This window comes from Centrocercus urophasianus, unplaced genomic scaffold (assembly GCF_019232065.1).
Source record: "Centrocercus urophasianus isolate 14NV4802_14NV808 unplaced genomic scaffold, USGS_Curo_1.0 seq_13, whole genome shotgun sequence".
NCBI lineage: Eukaryota > Metazoa > Chordata > Aves > Galliformes > Phasianidae > Centrocercus > Centrocercus urophasianus.
This window is the reverse complement of record NW_024884475.1, coordinates 5,052,469-5,078,318: the sequence shown is the minus strand read 5'-3', so window position 1 is coordinate 5,078,318 and position 25,850 is coordinate 5,052,469. Positions and strand designations below refer to the sequence as shown.

General features: G+C 42.7%; 1 protein-coding gene across 5 annotated transcripts; it reads right to left on the bottom strand.

Moving 5' to 3' along the window:
• Positions 1–1,167: 1,167 nt before the first annotated feature.
• ST3GAL5 (ST3 beta-galactoside alpha-2,3-sialyltransferase 5) lies at positions 1,168–22,414 on the bottom strand. Of its 5 annotated transcripts, none has more exons than XM_042812599.1 (8): positions 13,088–13,288; positions 11,194–11,285; positions 10,964–11,075; positions 9,670–9,784; positions 6,981–7,324; positions 5,199–5,385; positions 3,029–3,187; positions 1,168–1,520 (listed from the first exon to the last, which is right to left on the bottom strand). In XM_042812599.1, exons 3-8 carry the CDS (start codon positions 11,071–11,073, stop codon positions 1,257–1,259), a joined length of 1,179 nt encoding a protein of 392 aa, XP_042668533.1. In that variant the 5' UTR covers positions 11,074–11,075; positions 11,194–11,285; positions 13,088–13,288; the 3' UTR covers positions 1,168–1,256. The 5 variants fall into 5 exon arrangements, with proteins under 5 accessions (XP_042668533.1, XP_042668534.1, XP_042668530.1 ...); XM_042812600.1 differs by having other exon boundaries at positions 10,954–11,075; positions 13,088–13,283; XM_042812596.1 differs by lacking the exons at positions 11,194–11,285; positions 13,088–13,288 and adding an exon at positions 22,353–22,414.
• Between the last annotated feature and the right edge of the window lie 3,436 nt (positions 22,415–25,850).

Sequence of the window (25,850 nt, the reverse complement as noted above, 5' to 3'; positions counted from 1 at the left end):
AAGAAGCATGCTGCTTTCAGCAGGCATTCTTCCTAGGTCATATACTTTCTCAGTATGATTTTGTGGTTTTCTTACATACATTCAGCTAGCTGCTGACTTAAAAACTTATCCAGGATAATCCAACCTCTCCCTTCAATTTTAACAACCAACACTAGAGTTCATAATAATAGTTTACATTGATGATAACCCTTAATGTAACAATAGCCATAATTAATTGCTAAAGGATTGTAAAATAAACCAGGATAAATTTCAGCCTACTCATAGATTGTATTATTGCTGAACTGAAGGTTTATACAAACCAATGTCTTATCGACTGAGAGATTCTCAAGTCACTCTAGAAATGAAGAGGACAGATTCTGTATTAATGCCACTTTTTTACCTGGAGTAGCTGAACTCTGCTGCAAATCAACTACTTAGAAACATTCGTCTGGGTCTGCAGGAATGGCCTGAAGGAAGAACTGGGTTCAGGTGTCAGCCTCCAACAGGTCACATCATTTTACAACATGCCCTGTGGTCCAAATTGCCTCATGCAAAAGCAGGGCTCTAACCTGATGCACGATGGGATCGAGGATTCTAACATCAAGTGTGGACACCGAAGTACTGACTCGTCAATTGTGGCCATAACAGTTCCTTTTCCTTCGCCTCCACTCCCATATCCCTCCTCCAAAAAAAACATCAGCACAAAAACAAAATAATATTAATATTTGAGGGAGAAACACAATGGTCAAGTTGTGAGAAGTGGGATTTGAGAAACATACGCCTTTCTTTTCACGGCATGCATGAAAAGGAGTCATACACCAGGAACTGGATCCACAAAGACAGCAGCTCAATGGGAAATAAATCTTCTACGCTGTCAGACAACTCAGGGTAGCACTGTGTGTACCATATACATATGAAAACAAAATCTCTGCTTCTCTTCTGACAACTTAAAACATCAAATATTTTAAATGGATCTCTTTCAATGCTGACTTGTATTTACAGTTATCCACAAAAATGTGCAAAATAAAATCGAACATCAAAATAAATGTAAAAGTCCAACAAATGGAACTTGACATTAAAAAAAAAAAAAAAAAAAAAAAAAAAAAAGCAGATATATAAATTTAATTTTATAAAAAATTTAAATTTATATTAAAAAAAAAAAAAAAAAAAAAAAAAAGACAGCAGAGATTCCAAGTCCATTTTATATAAGCTTTAAAGGTTGTTCCAACAAAACCTCTGGGGATTTAACAAATCCAGACCACGCTGCACTTCAATCACTAGCTGTCTTTGTTGCAGAATTCACAATGTATTCCACCAGTGAGGTCTTTCACAACTTTTTCTTTGACCAGTTTTTGCAGTAATTTGGTTTCACCTGTCACATTGTGCATCGTTTGTCTGTTCATTGCAGCCATGCAGAGGTTGTTGTAATAGTGCAAAGGTGTGCTGGGCTGGTCCAGGTCATACCCAAATCCTGCTATGCTTACTTCATCACATAAATGCGTGGCCAGAACAACTGCCATGACCCCAATCGTGGGTACATTCTAAGAAGAGGAAAAGAGAAAAAACAAGTCTGTTGAATTCAAATGGCTTCAGATGCTCTCTTTTGGCAGTTTTACAACACTTCACGGTATTAGCCTATTTCCTCACTTACAAATTAAATCAGCCAAAGATTAAATCAATCTCTTAAAACTAAATTTGAGTTCAAGGACCTAAACCAAAAATTTCAGTTGTATTAATACAACTTGAGTATTTGCCCTTCATAAGAATTTTGGCTTTTGACACTACATTTTCTCCTGTGAACTGAGGGCAAAATGCCCTATTACTATGTATTCTGACTGCAAGTGAACCCTCATTCCAAATAAACAACTCCTGACATGTAGTCACACTTGGCATTTCTTCATAGATGCTTGTTTCAGCCTTCAATAAGTAACATCCTAACAGTATTCTTAGAAACCTACTTCTCACTGAACATCTGCTGATGAGGGTGAGTACACCAAACCATGCATAGCCTCCTTGTATCCTAAAATATTACATTATTTGTTTAAAGAAACACTTTGAGATCTGACGATCCTTCAAAACATTTCTGCGCCAAGGTAAGTTTAGGCTGGATATCAGGAAACACCTCTTTACAGAAGGTTGTTAAGCAGTGGAATAGGCTCTCCTGGGAGGTGGCTGAGTCACCATCCCTGGATGAGTATAAAAACTGTTTGGATGTGGGCTCAGGGACATGATTTAGCAGAGGGCTGTCAGTTAGGGTAGTGTGGTTGGGTTGTGGTTGGACTCAATGATCTTTAAGGTCTTTTCCAGCCTGAGTGATTCTATGATTCTGTGATATGTTGGCAATAACTGCTTTCATGCAATGTAAAAAGGCAATGGTTACTCAGTACTTCTCATAGCTCAAGAGAACTGCTGACACAATTTGACGAATAATTAAAATTTAACAAAAATGCAGTGTTTAATTAAATCGGGTGATTCATCACTCCATGCCATTGCTAAAAGCTAAGGCTACCGAGAGAGGATACACCCACCAGCTGCTACTGAGCACCAGGGCACACACACAGAAACTCCCATAGTGGGAAGAACCTGCCAGTGGGAAGTCTGCTTTACAATTCCCCTGTTTCCATACTCTTTCTGCTTTTCCCACAGCCGGAGATGTGCCTGTCCATAGCTGACCTCTGGCTCGACTTAACAGGACTGCTGTCAACACACTCTGGTGTATGCTTTGAACATTTAACACTAGTCACAATGATGCACGAGTGAACACACTGCACTGGAAGGAATTTACGTCTTACTGCATCTGAAAGCTTTGTACAACAGGCCATCTCCTCTCATCACAGGCACAACACCTTAGCTTAAAAAAGTGAACTGAAATCCTCATTTGATTTTACACAAATGAAGAAAATACAAGTCTTCTGAGAAAGAGCTCGTTTCCCTATTTTTTCATACAAGCACTGGCATTACAAAAACCAACTCTGAAAGAAGAACCATTTTTCAGTTTCTTATTTCAGTCTTTCACACAATTTCTTCCTCCTAAAATGAAACTTCTTACCTTATCCCAACCCCAGAATATTGATCGAGGTTTGGGAAACTCTAAGATGTCCAGGGCTGTCTCTTTAACAATGACTGGATTGAGAATCCGAAATTGTTTTGATGTAAAAGGAATTTTCTTGGCAACTTCCTTCCAAAAGAAAAGTCGTATCCACAGAGACTAAGATAAAGAAATAAATAAATAGTTAGCCCAACAGAACCTCTGGCACTATGAAGCGTATCAGAAGTCATCACCCATAAACAGAAGTCATCACCCATAAACAGAAGTCATCACCCATAAACAGAAATTCAGGAAACAGTTTACAGCTCAGGTGGCTCCAGAATAGCAGTACACTGTTCAAGTGAGCAACCTAGCAGAGAGAAAACCTTCAAGGTGTTTGGAATTGAGAGAGGGCAGCAGGCAAAAAGTCTGCTTATTCTGAGTATTTGACTGCACTGTGTGTTTCATCAGTCAACGCATCTACCACCACCTCCAGGAGCTCTGGACCTTCCCCAGCACAACTGGGCAGCAGCAGTATTTGAAGAAAGGAGAAAGGGAATCAGTTTTCTACAAACATTAACCAGGGCATTTTGAAGTAAGCCCCTGTCTTAAAACAATTGCTGAGGCTTTGAAGCAAGCAGCTGTTGTTTGACAGCAGCCACCAGTGATAAATGCACCACTTCAGAAAAGGATTTACATTAGACTCAGCAAACTCAATTCTGATCTTACGCCATTTACACTCAATTAGATGCACGCTGATGCAAAAAGCAACACCATATCAGGCTAATTTACAAATCTTTCCAAAAAATGTGCAACAGTAAAGAAATTATAAAACTGGTAGAGCTGCAATGTAGGTCTGTATTGTTTTAAACAGGCTTTTCTGCTCTAAGGTGCAACTCCACAGCAGCTTAAACCAATCGAGTGTTGTTTGCTGCAGCCCCATCTTCCTGCCTGTTCTCTGAGCACTTCAAACAATAAATAAAGACATTTAGCTTCCAGATGAGTTCCCAAAACTGGCTGTCACAGCAGAAAAAGTGGAGCAAGGAAAAAAGTGGGAATGCTCAGGCATGGGGACAGAAAAGAGCCACAGCAACCTGGTCTTGAACTGATTTAAACTGCTGCAGAGCCACATTCCCTTATGCTGCTTTTCAACATTAATACATTTTGTTTAACCATCCGTAGCACACGAACAATGAGAGGAAAAAGGCTGGGGAAAAGAACAGGACCAACAGGACAGACCAACATTGTCCTGTCCTTGCTTTGAAAAAAGAAAAATTAGGCAGCACAAGTTCTTAAAACTGCACCAATTCACACATTCAAGAGTATCTCCTCTCCACAAAATATATTTAAAGTATTCCAAACAAGGCAATATCCCTACACACCTTCACTAAAGCAGTAGTAGACAGCCATAATCAATATCACAGGTCTCTCATATGCTTTCACTTTGAAAAAGTAAATATATACTAGCACATATCACACAGAACTAAAAGGAAACTTGGAGTAACTAGACAAAAATTTAAAAAAAAAAAAAAAAAAAAAGCTGCTGTTTTCAAAGTGTGGACTGAAAAGCCTAGCTGGGGTGTTTCTACTTATGGAAAGTAAGTGCCTGCAAATTGAAAGAGGTAAAAAACTACTGGTTTAAAGAGTTTGGAAACATGGAACTCTCCTGTCGGCTCTTTAGAGGTATGCGCACTTCATTTAGTGAGAAATAAGCGACCTCTTAATTCAGGAACCACAGGTAAATGTGAACTAATGACTTCAATACAGTTAATTGCATGTATGCCCACCACTGCAGCTGCACAGATGTCAGTGGTTAAAGAAATGGGACTAGCATCCCAAAATCTCATTTCTACTTCAGGTTCTGCAGACTTGAACACGTCACTTAAATCCAACGTGAAATGAGTTCTACTTTGTTAAATGCTCAGTATGTCACGTAGCTCAGTGTCTGTAATCTACCAATATCTGCAGAAAAAAGAAGTCACTGTCAGCATGGAGCCTAACTCTGAGTGCTGCTATCAACTGTAACTAGGAGGTAGCTATAAAAAAAAAAAACCAACACCAAAACCAAAGCTACATAAGAAATCCCCAATATACTAAATGAGGAAGCAATGCATCAGTAAACTTCTTAAGCACTAGAAAACAGAAAACAAACAAAAAAATCCCAGTTACATGACACTGTCACTGTACATACCAGTGTTTCATTTTTTACCATTGCTTGAAGCCAATTGAAATCAACACTTTTAAAGAGGACAGCCACAAATAAACTAGCAGGGGGATACTCATGTTCAGAAAGTGGAGCTCCTTCTGGGTAAGTCATCCTTATAGTAGTTTTGTTACCAACATGATCTGTGTATCCTTGAACTGGCGCATCATTTAACCTATAAAAACACACAGATAGGAACTGTAGTTAATAAGTGCAGAGTACAGTCTCATTAAAACATCAGACACTAAGCAAAGAACGCGTCCTTGGCCCACAGATTTCTTAGCAGAGTACAATGTTTTCTCAGTATCTCCATGTTCCTCGCTTCACGCACTCATCCACTCCTTATCTTTGAGAAGATGCCAGTTCTATTTCTGGAGCAGCTGGCAAAAGTACGAAACATCAAAAGGAAGAGCCTGAATAGAAAAGCAACTTAAACCAGCACCGCAGAATTTCACATTCTTTGCCTTGTGCCAGTTCCATCTTAAAAGAGAAAAACACACAGGCAGTTTCCTGCACAACTGCTTGCACGCACACACAAGAGCATTACACACAAAAAAGGCATTCAGATTATCCCTTCTCTCCCACACAGGTCAGTGTAGCACATCCTGTGTGCTCACATCATTCCAGCTCACCAAAATTTGGGAAGCTTGTAAGAACCAGAGACTGTAAGCTCTGTCACTTCTGTGGAAGTGAAAGCCTCATGGTCTTTTCTTATCAACAGGAAAGTCAACTGCATGCTGCCAACCCTAATCTCAGTGCACATTTAATGCAAACTCTCTGCCCTCTCCATACCAAGATTTGCTCACCTCTGTACAAGAGACACTGATTAACTGCACCAACTCTTCCCTTTGTAAAAGGAAGAAGTTTTACTTTACAAAGCTACTCATGAACACACTTTTATTGAATTTGTGATGTTACATGACTCAAATTACAAAGAAAAGAGCTCTAATAGAAACACTCAGAACACATGAACACAAATCATACTCTGGACATTAGCAAATATGGGTAACTGTAGAATCATGGAATCACTCAGGTTGGAAAAGACCTTAAAGATCATCGAGTCCAACCACAACCTAACCACATGACCCTAACTCTAACAGTCCTCTGCTAAATCATGTCCCTGAGTACCACAACTCTTTCTGTAAAGAAATTTTTCCTGATATCCAACCTAAGCTTACCCTAGTGCAACTCGTGGCCATTTCCCCTCGTCCTGTCACCTGTCACCAGTGAGAAGAGACCAACCCTGCTCTCACTGCAATCACCTTTGAGGTACTGGAAGAGGGCAGTAAGGTCTCCCTCAGCCTCCTTTTCCCCAGACAAAACAGCCCCAGTTCCTTCAGTCTCTCCTCATAGGACACATTCTCGTAGCGCTTCTCCTTGTTGAAACCACACATCCCAACAAAAAAAGGGGGAAGACAGAAATGAATCTTAAAGGCTACCTCAAAAAGTTTAAATATATGAACGGATAAAAACAAGGTCGCCTATTTGTCTAGGATCTTATTGGTTCCTAACTCAATTCTGCCCACGTTTTCTGTTATCTGTAGTCCACAAATAATTACACGGAATGTGAACACAAGATTGGAATTTTATCCATTCACAAACACGTTTCACAAAAACACTTTCAGAAGCAGCCTGAAATGCTGCATAACTAGTTGGAGATGTTTTCCTCACAAAAAAAAAAAAAAAAAAAATTAAAAAAAAATAAAAAATAAAAAAACACGTTGGCTAATAAAGTAAAATAGCTTGAGTCTTTAAATAGAAAATACATACCTTATAACAATATCATACTGATTCAGTAAGTGACCTAGCTCTGATCCATACAGAATTCCACCGCTGCCAATAACGACACAACGCTTACAGTGTTTTGACTTCAAATCCTCAGGCAAATCGTGCTCTGGTAAGAGTTCAAGAAGATTTTTAAGCTTATTAAAGAACCTGTGGAATCCAAAGGGAGGTCCGTATTTAAATAGAGCTTCATCATCATCCATGTTTTTTCCTACAAAGGGAGGGATGTCCATGCTGTATTTCTCCGCAAATAACTTTCCCATTGCTTTTTTCACATACGAAGGTCGGCACTGTTCCTGCAACACAGCACTGGCATATTGCTGTGCTCTCTGAAAGGAAACATACACAATTTCAGTCTCAGGAATGGGAGAAAAAACTCTTAATGCAACCCACCAGGTGACCACTAGCAGTTAAGCAGAGTTTCATAAAAAGAACTTAAATATGGAAGCACAAGGCATTTTAAAGAGGTCACCAAATAACAAGCAGCTCAGGGTGAAAACCTGCAAGTGAATGAGGTGACTGGACAGAGACTATCTGGCTAGCAGATTTTCTGAATAATAGATTAAATCAGTAAAAAGAGGCTAATGAAAGCTACACTTTCTTCAAGAGAGACCTTCCCTAAGATCTGTTGGAGAGTTCTTGTTAAAAACAATGTGAAATTACCCTCACCCATTAATTCAGCAGTGAAAGTGCAAGAGGAATTCTAATCCACTGCTCAACTGTGTAACCTGAATTCTGCCCTTCCTAAGCTTTTAGCAGAGACACACCAGCTGGGTAAAAGTTCTGGCAAATGGCAGCCTGCTTTTGCTTTACTGATCGAAGGAAAGCAACACTTCTCCCCAGAGGTACTGCTGAAGTGGCTTTGCTAATGACTAAAACACAGCTTGAAGAGGAATGCAAAGTGGGGGAGTTCTAGGTCTTCTTTCAAAACACGAATCACCAGAATAAAAAGGGCTGCAGTACCAAGTTACAGAGAAAGCTTAAGCTGCAAGATAAATTACGATTGATCTGTCTCATCAAAGAAGTTAAACATGCATAGTTTTCAAAACTATGTACTGGCAAGCTAGCATCTGAGGCAAAGAAGAAGAAAAAACAGCAAAGGTAGCATTTTGAGTCACTTAAAAATACATCCTTTAGAATATTCTCTTCCCTGATGTAATTCTGCTTATCTTTCATCCACTTTAATTCAAATTAAAAAAAAAAACAAACACAAGAACAACCACCTCCAATGAAACTACAGTAGCAAAAGTTGGGGATGGAAGATGCAGTCATTAAAAGATGCGTTGCTATTTCAGTTCCCCTTCTGTACTGTTAAGGAAAGGGAAGTGCATATCTGAGTATGCAAGGAAGTAAAATGGGCATCATTTGTGGGGGGGTTTTCTGCAGTTGTGTTTTCTTAAAATAGATTAATCCACAGAACTATCTCTGCTGCAAAGGCCACTGTAAGTCCAAGCACAAACAATGCACTTCTTCCTGGGCAAGTCACAATGGAGCAACTTCATACTGCACTTCACCATCGGCACCTTTGGAAGAGCCTCATTTTTAAGGCTGACAGCTAATAGCAATCACCAGCTGCTCCAAACAGTTTGCAATTGGCAGCTACCTAGCTAGACAAAAATGCAATATTTCCTCCTCCTGCATCTAGCATAAACAAAATGAATGGGACAGCAATATGTACATGCCCACATAAACTTCAGGCTTGCCTGGCTTACGGTGGATGTTGGCTGGAAACAAGAATGTGTTACCAAGAAAAGAAAGAAGTCAAATGAGAAGCAAAGAGATTCCCTGAACCTGTAGAAAACCTACTAAATAAGGTGGGAGGTGGGGAAGGAAGGATGCACAGGCAGCAAAGCTTGAGGGCTTCTGCTAAATATAAATTGTGTCAGAGCCGAGACGTTCAAAAACAGAAACATAACAACCCCAAGCTAAGTAACGCATATAAAGAGCAAGCAGGTCAAGTAGCAAAGGCAGAAAAATGTCAGGAAGAACCGAGAGAAAGAAAACTTTACTGATCTCTGTCACACGAGCTGAGAAGCCACGTGCAAACCTGCACTTGAAGTATTTGCTACCTTCAACAAATAAACAAAGAGCTGCACATAAATAAAGAGCTGAGCTCTCCTACACATTTGACAAGTGAATCCAAAAACATGGGAGCATCTAGAAGGTAAAGCAGACTGGGGAACTGGCTTTAGTAAAAATAAACTTTTGGTTTAATGCACTGGCTCTGGGTGGCTTATTTTTCATCTGCACAAATTTTCTGAACACAAAAGTTGGCGCTGATGCAACAGAAAGGCAAACAGCAAGAAGGGAGGTAACTCCCTGAAACTGAGTGCCAGCAAAAGGCTCACAGAAAACTGCTCTCCCTGGCAACTTTGGGCTGTCTCCTTGCCCTTTGCTCTGCTGCTGCACGGAGCCAGCTGAGGAACTGGGGCCTTGCATGGGCTCTGGGTCACCATGCAGGAAGCCTGGCTGCAGCTGCCTTTCTGGCATGCATGCAGATCACTGCTCCAGCACAACCCAGAGAACTAAAAGTGCAGCAATCCTATAACCCTTATTATATGGTATGTCATTTATGAACAGTCATTTCATAACGACTATAAGGACTCATAACGACTATTAACAACACTTTGTTTCAACCAAGTAAAAAAAAACAAAAAAACCCCCAGATACTGACCTTTACGCGATCAAAGTCCACATATGGTGTTTTTGTTCTGTCACATTCTTCAGGGTAAAAATGTAATTTGAGGATATAAAGGAAGCACCCTCCAATCACAAACAGTGCAAGAAGTCTAAAAGACAAACGGGTTTATGCAGGGGTTAGGAGGGGAAAAACAGAATCACTTTTTCTAGCAACTCACCAACTGCTAAATGAGTTTGTTTTTTAATAAGGACAGTAGAAGAAGTTCAGATGAGGATTGGCATTTGATTCAAACCAACAAACCTAAGTCCTTCTTCCTCCAATTTTTCACAACTCCTCAGAGCTATGCACAGGAAAGTATGAAAACATACAGACTGCTTCGATAAGGAAACCATTGCATACTGACACTCTGATGCTGTGAAGCTCTCTGCGCACATTTTAAACGCATCTCTGGTGGGTCAAACACTTCTCACGTACAGAAACCAAGAAATTACTTCTCTTTTCACACCATAAAGGAAATACTATTTTAAAATATGTCTTTTCATGCAAGTTTAAAAAAGGAAAGAAACTTCAAACTGCGAAGTTTTCAGCTAACAGTTATCATTCACAAGCAACACCTTCAACTCACAGGCAGGCTAGACTGCAAAATTTAGATGCTCGAGTTTATACTGAAGAACCCAATTTAATTATTTCTTTTCTTCTATGCCCGTTTTGGGGACACAATCCCTTAAAACTGAGTGATATAAGCTATCTGTGGTTTTGATCTACTCATTTCTCATTGCTATGGAACCTCAGTGTTTATTTCCACTGTTGGTTCATTTCATGTTTAAACCAACACACAAAAGTTAAACCCTTATTTGGTTAGATTGTGATTCAGATATATAGTTTGAGCTTTATTACTGACTTTTATTTTAAAACTTAACTATTTCCTATGGTTTCCTAAGGTCTGTACATTTGTTTTTACAAATGCGCCACCTCAGTATTCAGTGCTTCTTGAAACCCATGCAGACAAATTTGATACAGGCTCCCAAGATTTCAGGAAGAGAAAAAAAGACAAAAGCCTTGGCAGTAGTACTTATCTGTACCTCAAAAAGACTGCAAGCACTGGTGAGCAAAGAACTGGAATCTCACAACGCCTTGGGAAAACGTTTAATACAAGACAATCTGAGCTCCTCAAAGAGTGCCCCAACAGAAGCTGTGTTCCTAACCCTCCCTTCAGCTCCTGTGGCAATCCCACACCTTGATTTCTTTATTCTTTTTGTAACTTCCCAAGCTAGGGGAGAGCAACTGCCCCTATATTACCATTGCAAAGACACTTACTTGTGAGTACCTTTTAAAAACCAGATTGGTCTTCTCATCTTCATGTGCAGCTACCTTACACCATTGCACAGGAGGCAAACAATCACTTTTCAGCTTCACAGAGTTATTGTCACTCAGCATTGCTGGGAAAAGAAAATAACATTTTATCACAACTTTTTCTGAATGGACAAAATGTTCAAAGGACACTGACTGACTGCTGATGTGCTTTGTTTGCCAGCAAAGACTGTGACTCTTACTTACTATGATTATTATCATGTCAGGAATACCAAATCCCTCCTGACTGCCTTATGATCAAGACCATGCTCGTTTCAGACGTCCAACAGGAAATGATTCTAAGAATACAAAAATGTTTCCATGTATTTTCCATGTACTTGCCTTTGTACTCTTCACAAGCCTGATCTTGCAGGTCGTTTCTAACCTTGTGCTGCTATGATTCTATGATCCTAAGTCCAACTCAGCCACTTACAGTTATTTGCGCCTGACCCCGGCCAAACACCATCTTGTTTACCCACTCATTATCCTAAGCGTACTGCAATATATCTGCAGCCCCAGCCAATGTGGTCATTAGAGCAGCAAGTAATAAAACAGATACACAGAAGCTGTGCCTGCAGGGCAGCACGGCCAGGAGGTTGCAAGCACTGCAGCAGTTCCTGCACCTAGCAGCAGCTCCCTCCCCCGACCTCTGCGAGCCCAACAGGAGGTCAAAACACTCCCACACAGATGAGCCAGTCACTCGTCATTAGCTAACGAGATGCAATCTCACCACTTTGCAGGAGACAGTTTGCAAGGGCCCACAAGCTTGTATCAGCATGCTGCAGGTCTGAATGTCCACAGCTCCCTTTGATCAGACAACTGCAGAAGGCACAGCAGTCCTCCACAATGGAGGAGCTCAGCCCTATTCATCCCCTTTCATCTCAGCCCTTGGCCCTCCCCGCTCTCCAGTGCCAAGATGTTCACATACTTGCTCTCCTGCCAAGAACTACCACAAGAAAAGTTAAAAAAAAAAAAAAATAATTGCCACTTTGAACCACTGTCCATCTGCAACCAACCACTGTTCTGACACATGGGAATGAAGGAGCTGATGAGGCAGATGGGCTCCCCCTCCAGTTCTCAAATCCAGCCCACAGAAATCTCAAGGATACCTAATTCAGAAGATGACATAAAGTCTCCTTCTCTTTGTGAAGCCACAAGCAGTTGTAACAAGGCAGAGATCAATACCAGCATCCTCTATCCTTTGAAGAGCGCACAACTGTGAAGTGACACTTTCTAGAGCCACCTCCAGGAAGCCACAATGACATTTCCCACAAAACAGAGTAAGCAAAAAAAAAAAAAAAAAAAAAAAAAAAAGGAACTTGTGCCTTTTTTGCCAGGAGAAAACTTTACCAATCACTTCAAACGTAGCATAGAAAAGCAACCAAATCACACGAGAACCTCCAAATACTCACCTGTCTGTATTTACTAATTGCACAGACTCTCTTGAGATGTCACACTCATCAGTAGCCCTTTGTAACAAAGCAGCAGTACCTTACTCAACGCTTCTAGTAGGTCTGAAAGCACTGCACAAACCGAGGTCGTTATGCTTGTCTTGGGACAAGCTAAACTAAAACCCAAGCTGTAAGCAACAGCCAAGGTCTCCCTGAACGCAAACAGTTAAGCTGGAAATCCAACCCAGCTCCAAGCTCCCACACCCTCTGCCAGGACGCTTGCAGCAGGTCTCAGGGAACTTACCAAGCCTTACAAACTCATCATTCCTTCAGAGCAATATCTTGTCTTCATTGGCTGCATTTGTGTTATTGACCAACAATAGCACCAAGGAGCAAAAATGTGTTTCAATACTACCACCCCATTCACCAACATTACAAGCCAGTTTTGTTCTCAGCTAAGACTTGCAGCAAACCCAAACACATCTACATGGGTAGAGATCCAGCACGCTTCAGGAAAGTTTGTTCCAAGAGCCATAACCTCAAGCCAGTATGGATCACCGAGATGAACTGCTCTACCTTGAGATGTCCAGCACCACGCCAACAGCACCTGCATGATCCCCTCATGCGCCAGGACACGACACACACCTTTCCTGCCACACTGTGCACAGAAGACAACTAAGCACCCCTGACCACTGCTTGGGACCCGGTACCTTTATACCCACGTCTCAGAGGCGGCAGGTATCACATGGAGATGCCTGGATCCGGTCTCGTACAGCGCACGAAGCGAGCAGAGCGCACTGGAGAATGGCAGAGAACATAAAGAGAGGCTTGCAGAACACGTGCAAAGTCCAGGATTGCTCCACGTACCACGGAGAGTACACGTAGCCAGGTCACCTCGGAGACTGGCTCAGACTAGCACGAGCAAGGGGCACTCAGCAATGTTTGACAAGAGGGAAGCGGATCCCTCCCTGATAGGGACAGCTTTACTGCACGGATGTGACCATCCAGTGCAGCGCATGGCCAAGCTGCGATGCACAAAACAATCAGCACATCTATCGCTTCCACAGGTCTCTGTAGGCACACTGGGGGGGCAAAAGATCCTTCCTTTGAAAAAGAAAAAAGGCTGATTAAAAAAACAACAGGAAATAAGCTTCAGCAATTTTCCATAAAGAAGAATGCAAGTAATAATTATCTCTCAGATAAACAATGAGTAATTTGAAGGCAGTCTATAGGAACATAGATCAGACATTTCTGAATGAAAGGGTAACTATCAAACTTGTATCGGAGGATCCTGATAAGAAGAAATTATTGCAGTAACATACCAAGCGATACATTGAGTTCTGGCCCTGGTACAGGCCACATTTACAAAAGAATACACTCTGCATTGAGTACACATTTGAATCAAATCCATAAAGTTTTATGGCTTGAATTACAGGGGCAGAAGAAAGAACCTTGCTGTCCTCGCTTTGTTCAGAGCAGGTTTCTATTTTTTTTGCCAATTAGTCTGTCCTGTGTTAGGGCCCAGGTTTCACTGCAGTCTGACAGAAACCTTCACTGGTGAAAGTCTGCCCAACACACATACAACTTTATATTGACAAACAGCAACAGAGAGCTCTTGGAGTCACCCTGCTGCACTGAATGACGCAGCCAATCTCCTCTGCAGGATAAACCATGAAAGAGCAGCCTGCAAACAGCAAGCTCTTAGTAACTTCTGAGGATAAGAACTTCCAACTGCAGAACTGGAGACAGTGGTCCCACAAAAGACACACTTTTCACGAAGCCTTTCAAAACAAAAGTAGGGCTGTGGAGATCTAAAAAGGGAAGGAAACAGAAAGGAGGGGAGCGATGAGGATAGAAGGAGATTAGCGAGGAACGAAGCCTGAAATAGCCAGGTAGTAGAGCAATAAGTTTTCCCTGCTTCTAAGCAACACAAATTCCAGCCATCCCCAAACAGTTGCTTTACTCATTGTAGATGTGCAGAAAGCAAGCCAGCTTTCTGAATGTGGAAAAACAGGACTGCATCAATCAGCTTAGCACATTCTTTCATAGAATCCTAGAATGGCCTGGGTGGAAAAGGACCACAATGCTCATCCAGTTCCAACCCCCTGCTATGTGCAGGGTCACCAACCAGCAGACCAGGCTGCCCAGAACCACATCCAGCCTGGCCTTGAATGCCTCCAGGGATGGGGCATCCACCACAACCTCTTGGGCCTGGGCATCCACAACCTGTTCCAGTGTGTCACCACCCTCTGTGTGAAAAACTTCCCCCTTAAATTTTTTTTCAATTCTTTTAAAATTCCTTGGACATTGACGCTGCACTCCTAACTGAGTCAATAAACATCTCCCACTCACTGGAATGACAGAGGAGTGCCCAGAAGAGCAAGGCAGTAACAAGCACTTGGAAAGGCATCTCTATCAGCATCCTCCCGAGCTTCCAAAAAAATCTGAATTTGGAGAGAACTGCAGCAGTAACAAAACCAAGCACAGAAGATAAGTTACAGCAGAGTGCATATACCCACATTTTGTTGTTGCATACAGTCACCACTGTGCCCTTTCAGAAACGAGCAGCCTATGGTTTCTCAGAGAGTCATTAACACAAATGTCCCAATTTGCGTACAAAAGACGTCTCAGTAGTAATGCTGTATTACAATCACATTTTGCACTGATATTTCTATAGCTACTCATTGTGGTGTAATTAGCGAGGACTCCAGAGACTTAAATTTGCTATTCATCTACTGAACTTAAGCGATCTCTGTAAAGCTGCTGTGAAAGCTGAATTGGCCATCAGCAGGAATGCACTCCAAAGCTTTTTGTGGTGTTATTCTTTTCACCGTAATTTACATTTGTCTCCCTGTTATTCTCGAGCAGACAAGATTTCATCACTTAGAGTATTTCAGAAGCAATTAATTGGGCCTTCTCAGCCTTTTTCTGTGGGAATGCTAAGAAACAAAGCTTAGCATATGTCAAACTGTTCAACGACCACTGCCACACCCTGAGAAATTACACCCAGCACCCAGATAAACCCACAAGCAAAGACAAGGGCTCTGAGCCCCTGCTGTTTCAGCACTAGTAGCCATGTCACTCATAGAGGCAGAACCAGAGCATCCTGCAAAGGAGCGCAGGAGGAGACGTACCTCCATCCGTCACCATGCACTCATTCAGGACTAGAACTACAATCCCATGCAGGGGTGCTGTTTCCACTTACCTCCCTCACCCTGTCAATCCAAGGACATTCCAGACACACCAAAACTCCAGTTAGCAGCCTCTAGGGCTGAGCTCAGCATTATTGTGACAGCAGCCACTGTTCCAAAACAACCATCTCTGTGCAGGCAAGAACTGAAGCCACAGGGTTACTGCAAGGAAGCAGCTCTGTTCATCCACCTAATCTCAGTAAATATCTGCACGTGGACAAGAGAATTTACAGAATTGGAAAGGACCCATAGGGATGATCGAGTCCAACCCAGCTTCACCTGAACCCATGGGGAAGCTGCCCCAGGCAAGCCAGTGCTGAAAGCCCTGCAGAACAAGAGCTGTCCTCCAGCTATATGGCATCTAACACAACATGGACAGCAAATGAAACTACCAGGAGTTGAGAAAACCAACTAACGTTCTCCCTGGCAGCATGCTGGGAAGTGGTAGCAAGTAGCAGCCAGCTCTGTGAGTCAACCAGGAGCATCCAGGCAACAAGGCCAGACCATGAGGCATGACCCAGCTTTTGAAGTGTGTGAGAAATGATCAGGAAGGTTGCAGTATAAAGTCCACAGAAACTGAAAACTGAAAGACACACTTTTATCAATCAATTATTAGGCAAGAGCAATAGAGCTGGAACATGCAGTAAAACAGATGGCGATACTAACACAAAGCACCTCTGTGAACAAAGTGCTCCTTTCATGTCCCTCTCTTCCAAATCAGGCTATCAAATAACTTTAATTCAAGAAAACAAACGACAAAAATTAAGCACCAACTCTGCCATACCACTGCCAGCACTTGGCCAAAATTTTGCCCATGAGAAAGGTTACATATTTTGTTGTCATTACTGACCAAATTGATGACACCATATCCATCTTGAAAACTTTCGTAACGAAGAGCAGTGTTCTAACTGGATGTTATCAAGTTGGGTAACAAAAGAAAAATCAGTTGGGTTAAAATTTATAGTTGAATTTTGTTGCTTTTGCAGTACTATAAACCACAGATATCACAGTAGATAAGTGCTAAGACTAAAGAAAAGCAAGAAAAAAGAGGTGGAAATAGTTAACTAGCTGATAGTTCCTGTGGTGTGCACCTGTTAAACACAGCCTCTTAGCAGGAGGAGAATTTGAAAAGAAGATGAAGGAATTAACAGATTCATTAAGAAACCAATCAGAAATCTGAATGGAACCATGATAGTTTCATACCACATCCTCAAAGCCCTTGCTCCCTGCTACGAGATGCTGGCATTTACACTCAACACACTCTTCCAAGGCTCCTAAGCCAATCCACAGTGCCTTCAGATCCTTCCTACACTTCCAAACTTCACTCTCACTGGAAAGATTAAACCATAAGGAAAGAATTTTGCAAATAATCTCTGTTCCGTTTTAAAGGAATCATAATAAACAATGATTTCTTTTAATCAAAAGTGGATGAAACCGCTTTCCAGTATTCAGGGAGAGAAAATGCAGTAATACAAAGAATAAAAACAAGGGAACTAAAGATAGCTGCTTGTGAAAACGACTGCACAGGGAGGCCTCAGCAGCTGCAAGCGCTGTGTGGTCAAACTGTCACCTTAGAACTGTGGCGAAATAGAGGCATTCTCATCCTCCCAAAACATGGGGTCTTCCTTAAATACAAAACCAGTTTTGAAATAAACTCTTCACATGAATTTCAAGAACCTGTAATTAGATAAACAACATATGAGTGGCTTGGAACAACATATGAGTGTTCCCTCCAGCAACAGACACTCAAAAACTGCACCACAGAGAAAGACTGCCTTCCTTTCCAATGCATCTGCTGCTACGAATCCTGACTTCCACACCAGATTTTAAACGTGGGTTTTAAGGACTAATTGAAAAGCCAATTGAAAAATTGCCCAGATGTTGAAATTGGATCACAGACCGACACAATGAAAGTAAAAATCCTTTTATCTGGAAGGGCCCATTTGACCAGAGTAACAAAATACGCAGGAAAGAGTAGGAAAGGAAAAAGAAACAGGCAGTTTAGTCCAAAGGAACTGCTCCTGACTTAGGAAATCTTTCTGTAACACAAACTGAAACATCCTCTAAGAATCACAGAACAGCCCGGGCTGAAAAGGACCACAATGCTCATCCAGTTCCAACCCCCTGCTATGTGCAGGGTCACCAACCAGCAGACCAGGCTGCCCAGAGCCACATCCAGCCTGGCCTTGAATGCCTCAGGGATGGGGCATCCACAACCTCCTTGGGCAACTTGTTCCAGTGCATCACCAGCCTCACCTTCCTCCTAATATCTGACCTAAACCTCCCCTGCCTCAGTTTAAAACCATTCCTGCTTGTCCTATCACTATCCACCCTCATAAACAGCTGTTCCCCTTCCTGTTTATACACTCTCTTCAAGTACTGGAAGGCCACAATGAGGTCTGTTTGGAGCCTTCTCTTCTCCAAGCTAAACACTCCCAGTTCCCTCAAACTTTCCTCACAGGAGAGCTGCTCCAGCCCTCTGATCATCTTAGTGCCCTTCTCTGGACTCGTTCCAAGAGCTCCACGTCCTTCCTGCACTGAGGGCCCCAGGCCTGGATTCAGTACTGCAGATGGGGCTTAGGACATTCCCTCAATAGCACACAACAGTGATCCCTGAAAACTAGAAGCATGAGAAGAAATTCCTGAAATATTTAAGATTTGATGCAGGTTTATCATGGTGCAGAAGCATGAAACCTTTGGATTACAGCAGTGTTAGGTGTTCATCTTCAAATAATTCTTTGACCGACATCTTCTCACTTCTTAGCAGGAATGGTCACCAAACATGACAGGAGGCTATAGCAGCAGGTGCAGATCAGACTGCAGCTTCTCAGCAGAGAAGAAAAAAAACCTGCAACTAAAGTTAAAAAATTATGAGACTTTTGTCAATTTTTTCTTCTGCAGACACTTTACCCACAGTAAAGTTGGCACTTTAGCATAGATGTTGGATACAACTCCTCTGGATTTATCTGTTTAGTAGCTACTAATACTGAATGAAAAACAAGCACTTGACATAGATGCTTCTTCTGATCAACAGCAGAGTCTGCTGCTTCAGCTAATTTAATAAAGGTAACAGAAACAATACTTCCTTGATGACAAAAAGTTTAGCCTATAATACGGTTATAAGCACCCACAACAGGACATTTAATTACATTTCTGTAGTGTGTCTCACAAAACGAACTGTAACTGGTAAGGCTTTTTAATCAAACAATAAGATGTAAAAACCAAGGTACCTTGTACAACCTGCAATTCATTTAGTCATGATCTGTCTTCTACAAAAATGAGAATGTGTAATGCTGAAAGGAGGAGCCCATGGAACCAGCAGAGTAGTTAGCAAGATGCTCTCAAATGCACCAACAGGTTTGCAGTCAAAAATTATTTTGGTTGAAGCCACAAAAACCAGCAAGAAGCAACAGCAACTCGGAGACAATTTTCTCTCTGTGCCATACAATGCCCTATTTTCATTTCTTCTGATTGTTTAATGGAGAACCTCAAATCCTTATTATAACATCAAGAACCAATTAACTCATGAAATCATTAACAACTTTATTATAATTGTTGTGTCCATTTGCCCAGTCTTACTGTCAAGGAAGGACATACATAGCTAGGCCACAATTTGCTCTTAACCTTGGGTCATCCTGATCCAGTGTACAGCAACTTATTCCAAATCTGATGCAATTACTGCCAAAATAAGAAATATTCACGTGATACCTCCTGAAGGAATGCTTCCTTCCAGCATCACTACAGCAAACTGTGTGGATATTAACAGCTCCTGCTGAACTAACATTGTAGGTGAACGACTGGTTCTAAAGATGGTTCAGTGTTCAAAATAGGGCTCACCCTCCACTTCTGCCTTTCGTTCTCTGCTTTAGTCAAACTTACCAAACTTTTCTAAGCTTTGCTGTGAAATTTCTCTCAAGTGCTGCAGGCTGAGGAGCAGCAAACATCTCTAAGAGATAAACACAATTATCAACAAAACTCCATTCCAACACCTAGGAGGCAACCAATGTCTTGTGACAGAGGAAAATGGTATCTGAATTTGGAATTGTTCTGGCTCCCAAACAAGCTACAGAAGGTCAGCACTGCCGGCCGAGCAAGAATCAACAGGTGAGCCAAAGCACTGCTGTTGTGAAAAGCATCATAATAAAGAGCTAGTCTTCGTTCTTGAAAACAAACCCTCCTTTTATGGGTCACTTGTGCAAGAAGCAGCATTCGGAACTCAAAATCAGCCACAGGGTATCAGCTGAAGCAGGAAAACAAGCACGAAGAACGGAGCAAGTGCACCAGGCTGCGCTCAGAAGCCCTTTCTATGTACATCTCACATGATCCTCTCCACAGCCTTCTCTCTGCACCACAAATTGTGCAAATGCAGAAACGCTGCTCTGCAAAAGAGCTGAGCTGCCAGGAGGGGAAGAAGAAAGCACACAGTATATCAGCACTGCACCCACCACAAGCTGGGTAAGTTCATGTAGCACAAGCAGGAGGCATTTCTGAGCCCTTGCAAAGAAGCCAAAACAAATGAAATCTTTCCCCTTACATGGGAATTTTGAAGAATAAATCATCCCTAAGGAAATGGTCCGAAAAGACAGGGCATAGCATTCATCTTTACTGGGCTAAGGAAACATGCCAGCAGACTTACACAGCCAAGATGTTTCATATTACAACTGAATTATGCAGCAGAATAGCACGGAACAACTGGTAATTATGGAACAATGTTAATGGCACAGCAGCATTTTTACCACCGTATCATCTAACACTCCAAGAGACCATGGCAAAAGTCACACTTAAGCAGAAGAGCCAATGCCAGAAGTCCCCCTTGATGAAAGGCTTAAAATTAATTGCAATATTGCTACAATCAATTTCAGTGGTTAACTTCTGAAGTTAAGGCTTCAGCGCACTGGTGGGATGGTGAATGAAGGGCTGCTCCCACAGAGAGCTCAACTTGTTTAGTTCACCAAACAGGTTGTGAGTTTGTTCTTTGGTGTTTAAATGCGTGGTGTGTCAAAGACAAAAGCAAACAAACAAAAGGAGAACGTTACACACAGTGGTCATGAATAAATACAAACTAGGAGCAAAAGATGCTTGAGCAGCAAGAAAACAGCCTTCCCATAGGAGCAATGAAAATTGACAGCCTACACAAGTTGTAAGAAAATCCTTAACAATTCATGAATGACCTTGTGAGAGAGTTGCAATGGAGAGATTTATCATAGAGAAGTCCTCCATCCGAATCACTGCTGTGCAGCTTCAAAGCATCTTTAGCTGATGCTTTAACCTCTTGCATTTGAGTAAGCTTTGTCCAGATTCACATCTGTCATTTGAAAATTACTTAATGACAAATTTGAAGTTCTGGTCATGCCTTGCTCAATAACTTCATCTTTAGCAAAGCATGAGATCTTCTGAAGCTTTCCAGGATTTCCTACATCAGCAAAACTACCAGCTCTCCAACTCCTGCAACTCTGCAGTGAGTTTTGCACCTAACAGACCTTTCCACAGCTGTCAGAGACATGCAAAACAACACAAATTAAACATCTGTAGCCCGCTTCCCTCATCAAAAGGAAGTTTCTGCTCTTGCACTTTATTTTCTTACATCCTGTCCCTAATTGCCAGTCAACTGTAGGGCTGATTTAGTAGCCCTTCCATGGGAGGAAGGAAGGGCATTGCTTCCCTGAACACCCCAGGAAACCAAAGCCAAGGAAAACCCATCCCTCATCTTCCAAAGGAAGCTGCCAATGTGCCAAGCCCCTTGTGCTCTTCTGACCTTCCAATGAAACTCAGTGTGCTTAGCAGGGACCAGAAACTTCCTGGGGCTTGAACTGGAACAGAGATAGGAGGCAGCAAGCCAGCAGCAGTGAAATGGATGGAGAACCACGTCTAAACAAGAAGTTGGAATCTATCCTTGGGGTCCCTTCCAACTCAGGACGTTCTATGATTCCACGATACCAGGCGCTGCATCTGACCAGCCACAGCATAAAGCAGACTTAAAAATACACCTCTAGTAGAGATACATCAATATATATTCACGTAAAAGCATTAATGTCCACCACCTGTCTTCGGAACGAAAAGAAACCTCTGAATGTTAGCAGTCAGAGTCACGGCAAAAGCAGGCATGGGGTAGCTACTGACCTCCACTGATTGCATCACAGACACGTGGAATCATTAAGGCTGGAAAAGACCTCCAAGATCAACCAGTCCAACCCAGCCCATCCCCACCATGCCCACCAACCACGTCCTTCACATCCACACAGCTCTTTCAACCCCTCCAGGCACGGTGACCCCACCGCTCCCTGGGCTGTTCTGTGCCAACACATCACCCCTCTTTTGCAGAACAACTTTTTCCACGTATCCAACACGAAAGGCACACGATGAACATCTCCCATCCATTTCCATCACTACCGAACAAACCTCTCCCCTCCACCACCCGTATGTTTTGACCTTGCCCACCACGACAGAACGACACAACCCATCGAGGCACCCAAACCCACCCTCCCTGAGCAGCGCAGGAGACGGGAAGGTTTTGCCAGCGGCAGCAGCTCTAAAGTCATTCCCGGTTCGCCTCTATCGCCCGGGATACGCACCGGGGGAGGGGAGACGGTGGCTGCCACGTCCCGGCGGTGCGGGCACCACCGAGGGCAAAACCCCCGCGGCTCCCTCATCCCGCAGGAAGAAATAAAACACAGCCTCATTCCCCTCACCAAACCCAGCCCCGCAGCCCCACACCGCCGCCTCCCCCCCTCCGTACCCGCCCGCTGCGGCCTCCCCGAGCCCGGCCCTATTCAGGGCTCTCTACCTGCGCCGGGCTCGGCCCGGTCACTTCGCCTCCGCATCGGGGCGGGCGGGCGGGCGACCCCGCCGCAGGTAACGGCTCCGCGGGAGCCGGCGGAGGCGGCGGGGGCAGCGCCGCGGCACGTGGCGGAGCGCAGCCAATGGCGGGCGGAGGTGACAGGCGGCGGCGGGGCCTGCGCGTTGAGGGGCGCGCTGCGGCGCCGGGAGAGACCGCCGAGCTACGGGAGCCCGCCGAGCCGGGGGCAGCGCGCCGCCGCCCTGAGGGCAGCCCTTCTCCTCGCCGTGCGCGTTCGCTCGCCCGCCCGTTTTTTTTTTTTTTTTTTTTTCTTTCTTTCTTCCCCCCTTAGCTCAAAATGCGCGTTTTTCATTCTTTTCTGCAAAATAAATAAATGAATAAATTACACACACACACACATATATATATATAGTTCCCCTCAGATGAGGGTTCGGTGGTGCAGGCTGGCACCCCGCTCTTCCCTTTGTCTCTGCGCAATGCTTTCAGCCTCGTCTGTGATTGCGAGCCACGTGGGGGAATCGAGATCTACCACGACCATCACGGGGTTTAAATTCCTTTTGTTTCGCTTCGCAATCTCGGTACCTTGGGTGGAAGTTACGGACCTCCCCACAGCTGCTGAGGAGCTTTTATTTCCGAAAAGCCGTGAAAATACACCTGATGCAGCGTGCACGGTACGCTGCGCGCATGCAAAGGAGCGCGGGATGGGGGGAGCGCCCTCACAGCCCCTTCTGGCGTTACCATAGCGCTGTAAGTAACGCCCCGAGCCTCGAGGAGAGAAAATAAACGGGCAGGGGAAAAAAATATATATATATGAAAACACAACGCTGGAGCAAAGCTAAACAGCCTGTGCAGCAGCTGCGGGAGCTGGTGTCGTTCACAATTCAAAAGGTGTGGTATGGAGAAGGTATTTTCACCAGTGACAATAACTGCAGAACTCAGAAAATGCCCACAATTTTCAGATAGGCACGTATGTTCCCTTATTGCAAAGTACTGAATGAGCTCACATCCTGAAAGAGAAGGACTTAAATTATTTGAAACTTTAAACGTGATTTAAATGTAGATATACTCCTTATCCACACCTTGGCGTCGTCTTTTCTTGCTAAGTTGTGTCCCTATTCTCTATAGCAGATAATGCGTTGCTTTTGTGTTCTGTTGGCCGTTTGGTGTTTGGTTTATAGTCAGGTCAGATCCTTGATCACTGTTTGTACAGCTCTAGGGAAAATATATATGTTTCAGGAAAAAATACTCCCATCTCAATTTTTTCAGCCATGGACATAACCAAACACAGAAGATTCATTTAGGCTTAGCTCTTATTTCTCGTCTTCTATAATTGCGAGCAACCATTCATTGCTTTGGATTTACAGATGAAGCCAGAAGATGCAAATAAAGGCCCTGACTGTGCAGCCAGGCATGCCCCAGGGTGTCACAGGGCCCGCCACATCAGGCTTCAGCCAGGGAACAACCGGGCTTTGCAAGCAGCCTTGAAGAAGAGCAGCTGCAACAAAGATGCATTATATTCTTCTTTAGTCAAAGCCAGCAGGAGTGCTCTCAGTGGATCAGCGGTCTGCCTGTAGTTCAAACTGCTCGGCCATGTTGGGAGAGCAGATGGGGGAGAGAGCCAGAATCTCATCGTACATCATAATAGGATCATTGCCATGATCCAGAATGGTTGTAGATGTAGATACTGTCGTGTAGATACGCAGATACTTAAACATACAGTTAGGCAAGGGAAGGGTTTTTTTAGTTAATCTGGGCAGTTCTTTGCTGGATCAATGGGAGAAGCACCAGCGTGCTTCTGAAAGCCTAGCCATATGTTTATCCTCAGTGTCTTTATTTAAGCAACCCTGTGAGCACCATTCCCCTAACACATGCACCAGCCAGTCAAAGAAAGTCATTTTTTTGAGTTTCATTTTAAGTTTATGTGCTTATGCCATTTTCTGAGTTTTGTTTTAGGTTTTGTTTGGTTTTGTTTGTATGTTTGTTTTAAATGCCTTCTTATCCCATCTGGATTTTAATTGTCCCCTGAGTCTGTATCTAAAAATTTCCACAAGATTTTCTCTAGCATAACTGGGACCTTGGATACCTTTCAGTTTATATGGCTGAATTTCAGAGGTCCTGGTTCTGGGCATAATTAGATCTGCACCAAAAGCAGTTTTCGGTTTAATAGTCAATTTTGCCTTGTAGAAAAGAGTCTGGATCATAGATTGTGCTGTCTCCCACATCCTAGCTGTCCTGGATAGGTGGGATAAGGTAAATGATGCTCCATTTAAGTAAACGCATCTCTCTTATTACTAGCCTTTGCAATTATTTCTGTGGCACAGCTCTAATGGTTTTATTAGGCTGTGTTATGCTTTAATGTTCATTCTGATTGATGACTGAATTACAAAATTGTGACAGTGCTGTTGTACTAGAGAATGAGTGCTTAGATTGTCATGCTGTAGTTCATAGGAGAAGCATTTTCTCAACAGAGGGTTTCTGTAACTAGGTGTTTGTTGCTACTAATACAGGCTGGGTTTTCCATAGCAATTTTAGAAAGTGATGGTGCTCCTGTGGTTGGACATATCTGACTCTCCTATTTAGAATATGACTTGTTGTTTTACTGGTGAGGGAAGATACTTCTTGCCAGCACAAAGAAGTTGGAATATGTTCCAGAAATGCTAAGGATGGAGTAATGGAGGAAGGAATCCATCATTGAAATCCACACACCCTCACTATGTTAATGGAGGACTGATAACTAGAATATTTCTGCAGAATGCCTGTACCCTACAGACAGCATGTAAAACCATGGCCTGTTGGTCTTCTTCCAAACTAAGGCAGGTTCCAAAGCATTATTAATCTCAGTGGGAAGATACTGTAATTTTAATACCTTAATAACATTACTGAGAAAGAACCAACCACACTGGAGCAGTAACCATAATGTCCTCAGACTCAGAACTGTTATAGCATTAGGAAAAAAAATCAGTTCTATTCTGCTGCTCTCTTTTCAGAAAAGAGAAGTAATAAATAAAAAATATATGTATATAAAAAAAAGACAGTATTTCAATAAAAGGGGACTAAATGGAACATCTGAACTGTTTAAGTTTTCAAGGGTGACATGGAGGCTCTATAAATTCTCTGGTCTGTCAAGAAATGCACCAGAACAGAGAAAGGAAGACCATACAATTAAAAGCATCATAAGGAACATTACAACATGAGCAATTCTATGATTCTGTGAGTCTATGAAGAAGGCTTCTTTCAACAAGCAGAAGTTGTATCCAAAGTCAGAAAAGACTGTAAACTCTAATGATTTAAATCCAAAAATGTGACAAAGAAGTTAGAAAAGGAGGTTTAGGAATAACCCACAAAAGATAGAAAAAATATTAAATCTCTCTCCAAACAAATCAAGAGACAGGAAGCCTGCTGGGAAGTTTGACTGGTCTGTAAAGCCAGTAGGCTTTTAGGATGCAGAAGGATCATCTGGAGAAGATGTAGCCACTTTTTTTTAAA

What these genes read in the sequence shown, in the direction of transcription:
- ST3GAL5 (XM_042812596.1), bottom strand. Translation starts at nt 22,389, where the DNA reads ATGCGGAGGCGAAGTGACCGGGCCGAGCCCGGCGCAG. An exon ending in TGGTAAAAAATGAAACACTG is followed by an intron (nt 3,188 to 5,198) that starts GTATGTACAGTG and finishes TCTTTATCTTAG; the next exon opens with TCTCTGTGGATACGACTTTT. An exon ending in TATTCTGGGGTTGGGATAAG is followed by an intron (nt 1,521 to 3,028) that starts GTAAGAAGTTTC and finishes TCCTCTTCTTAG; the next exon opens with AATGTACCCACGATTGGGGT.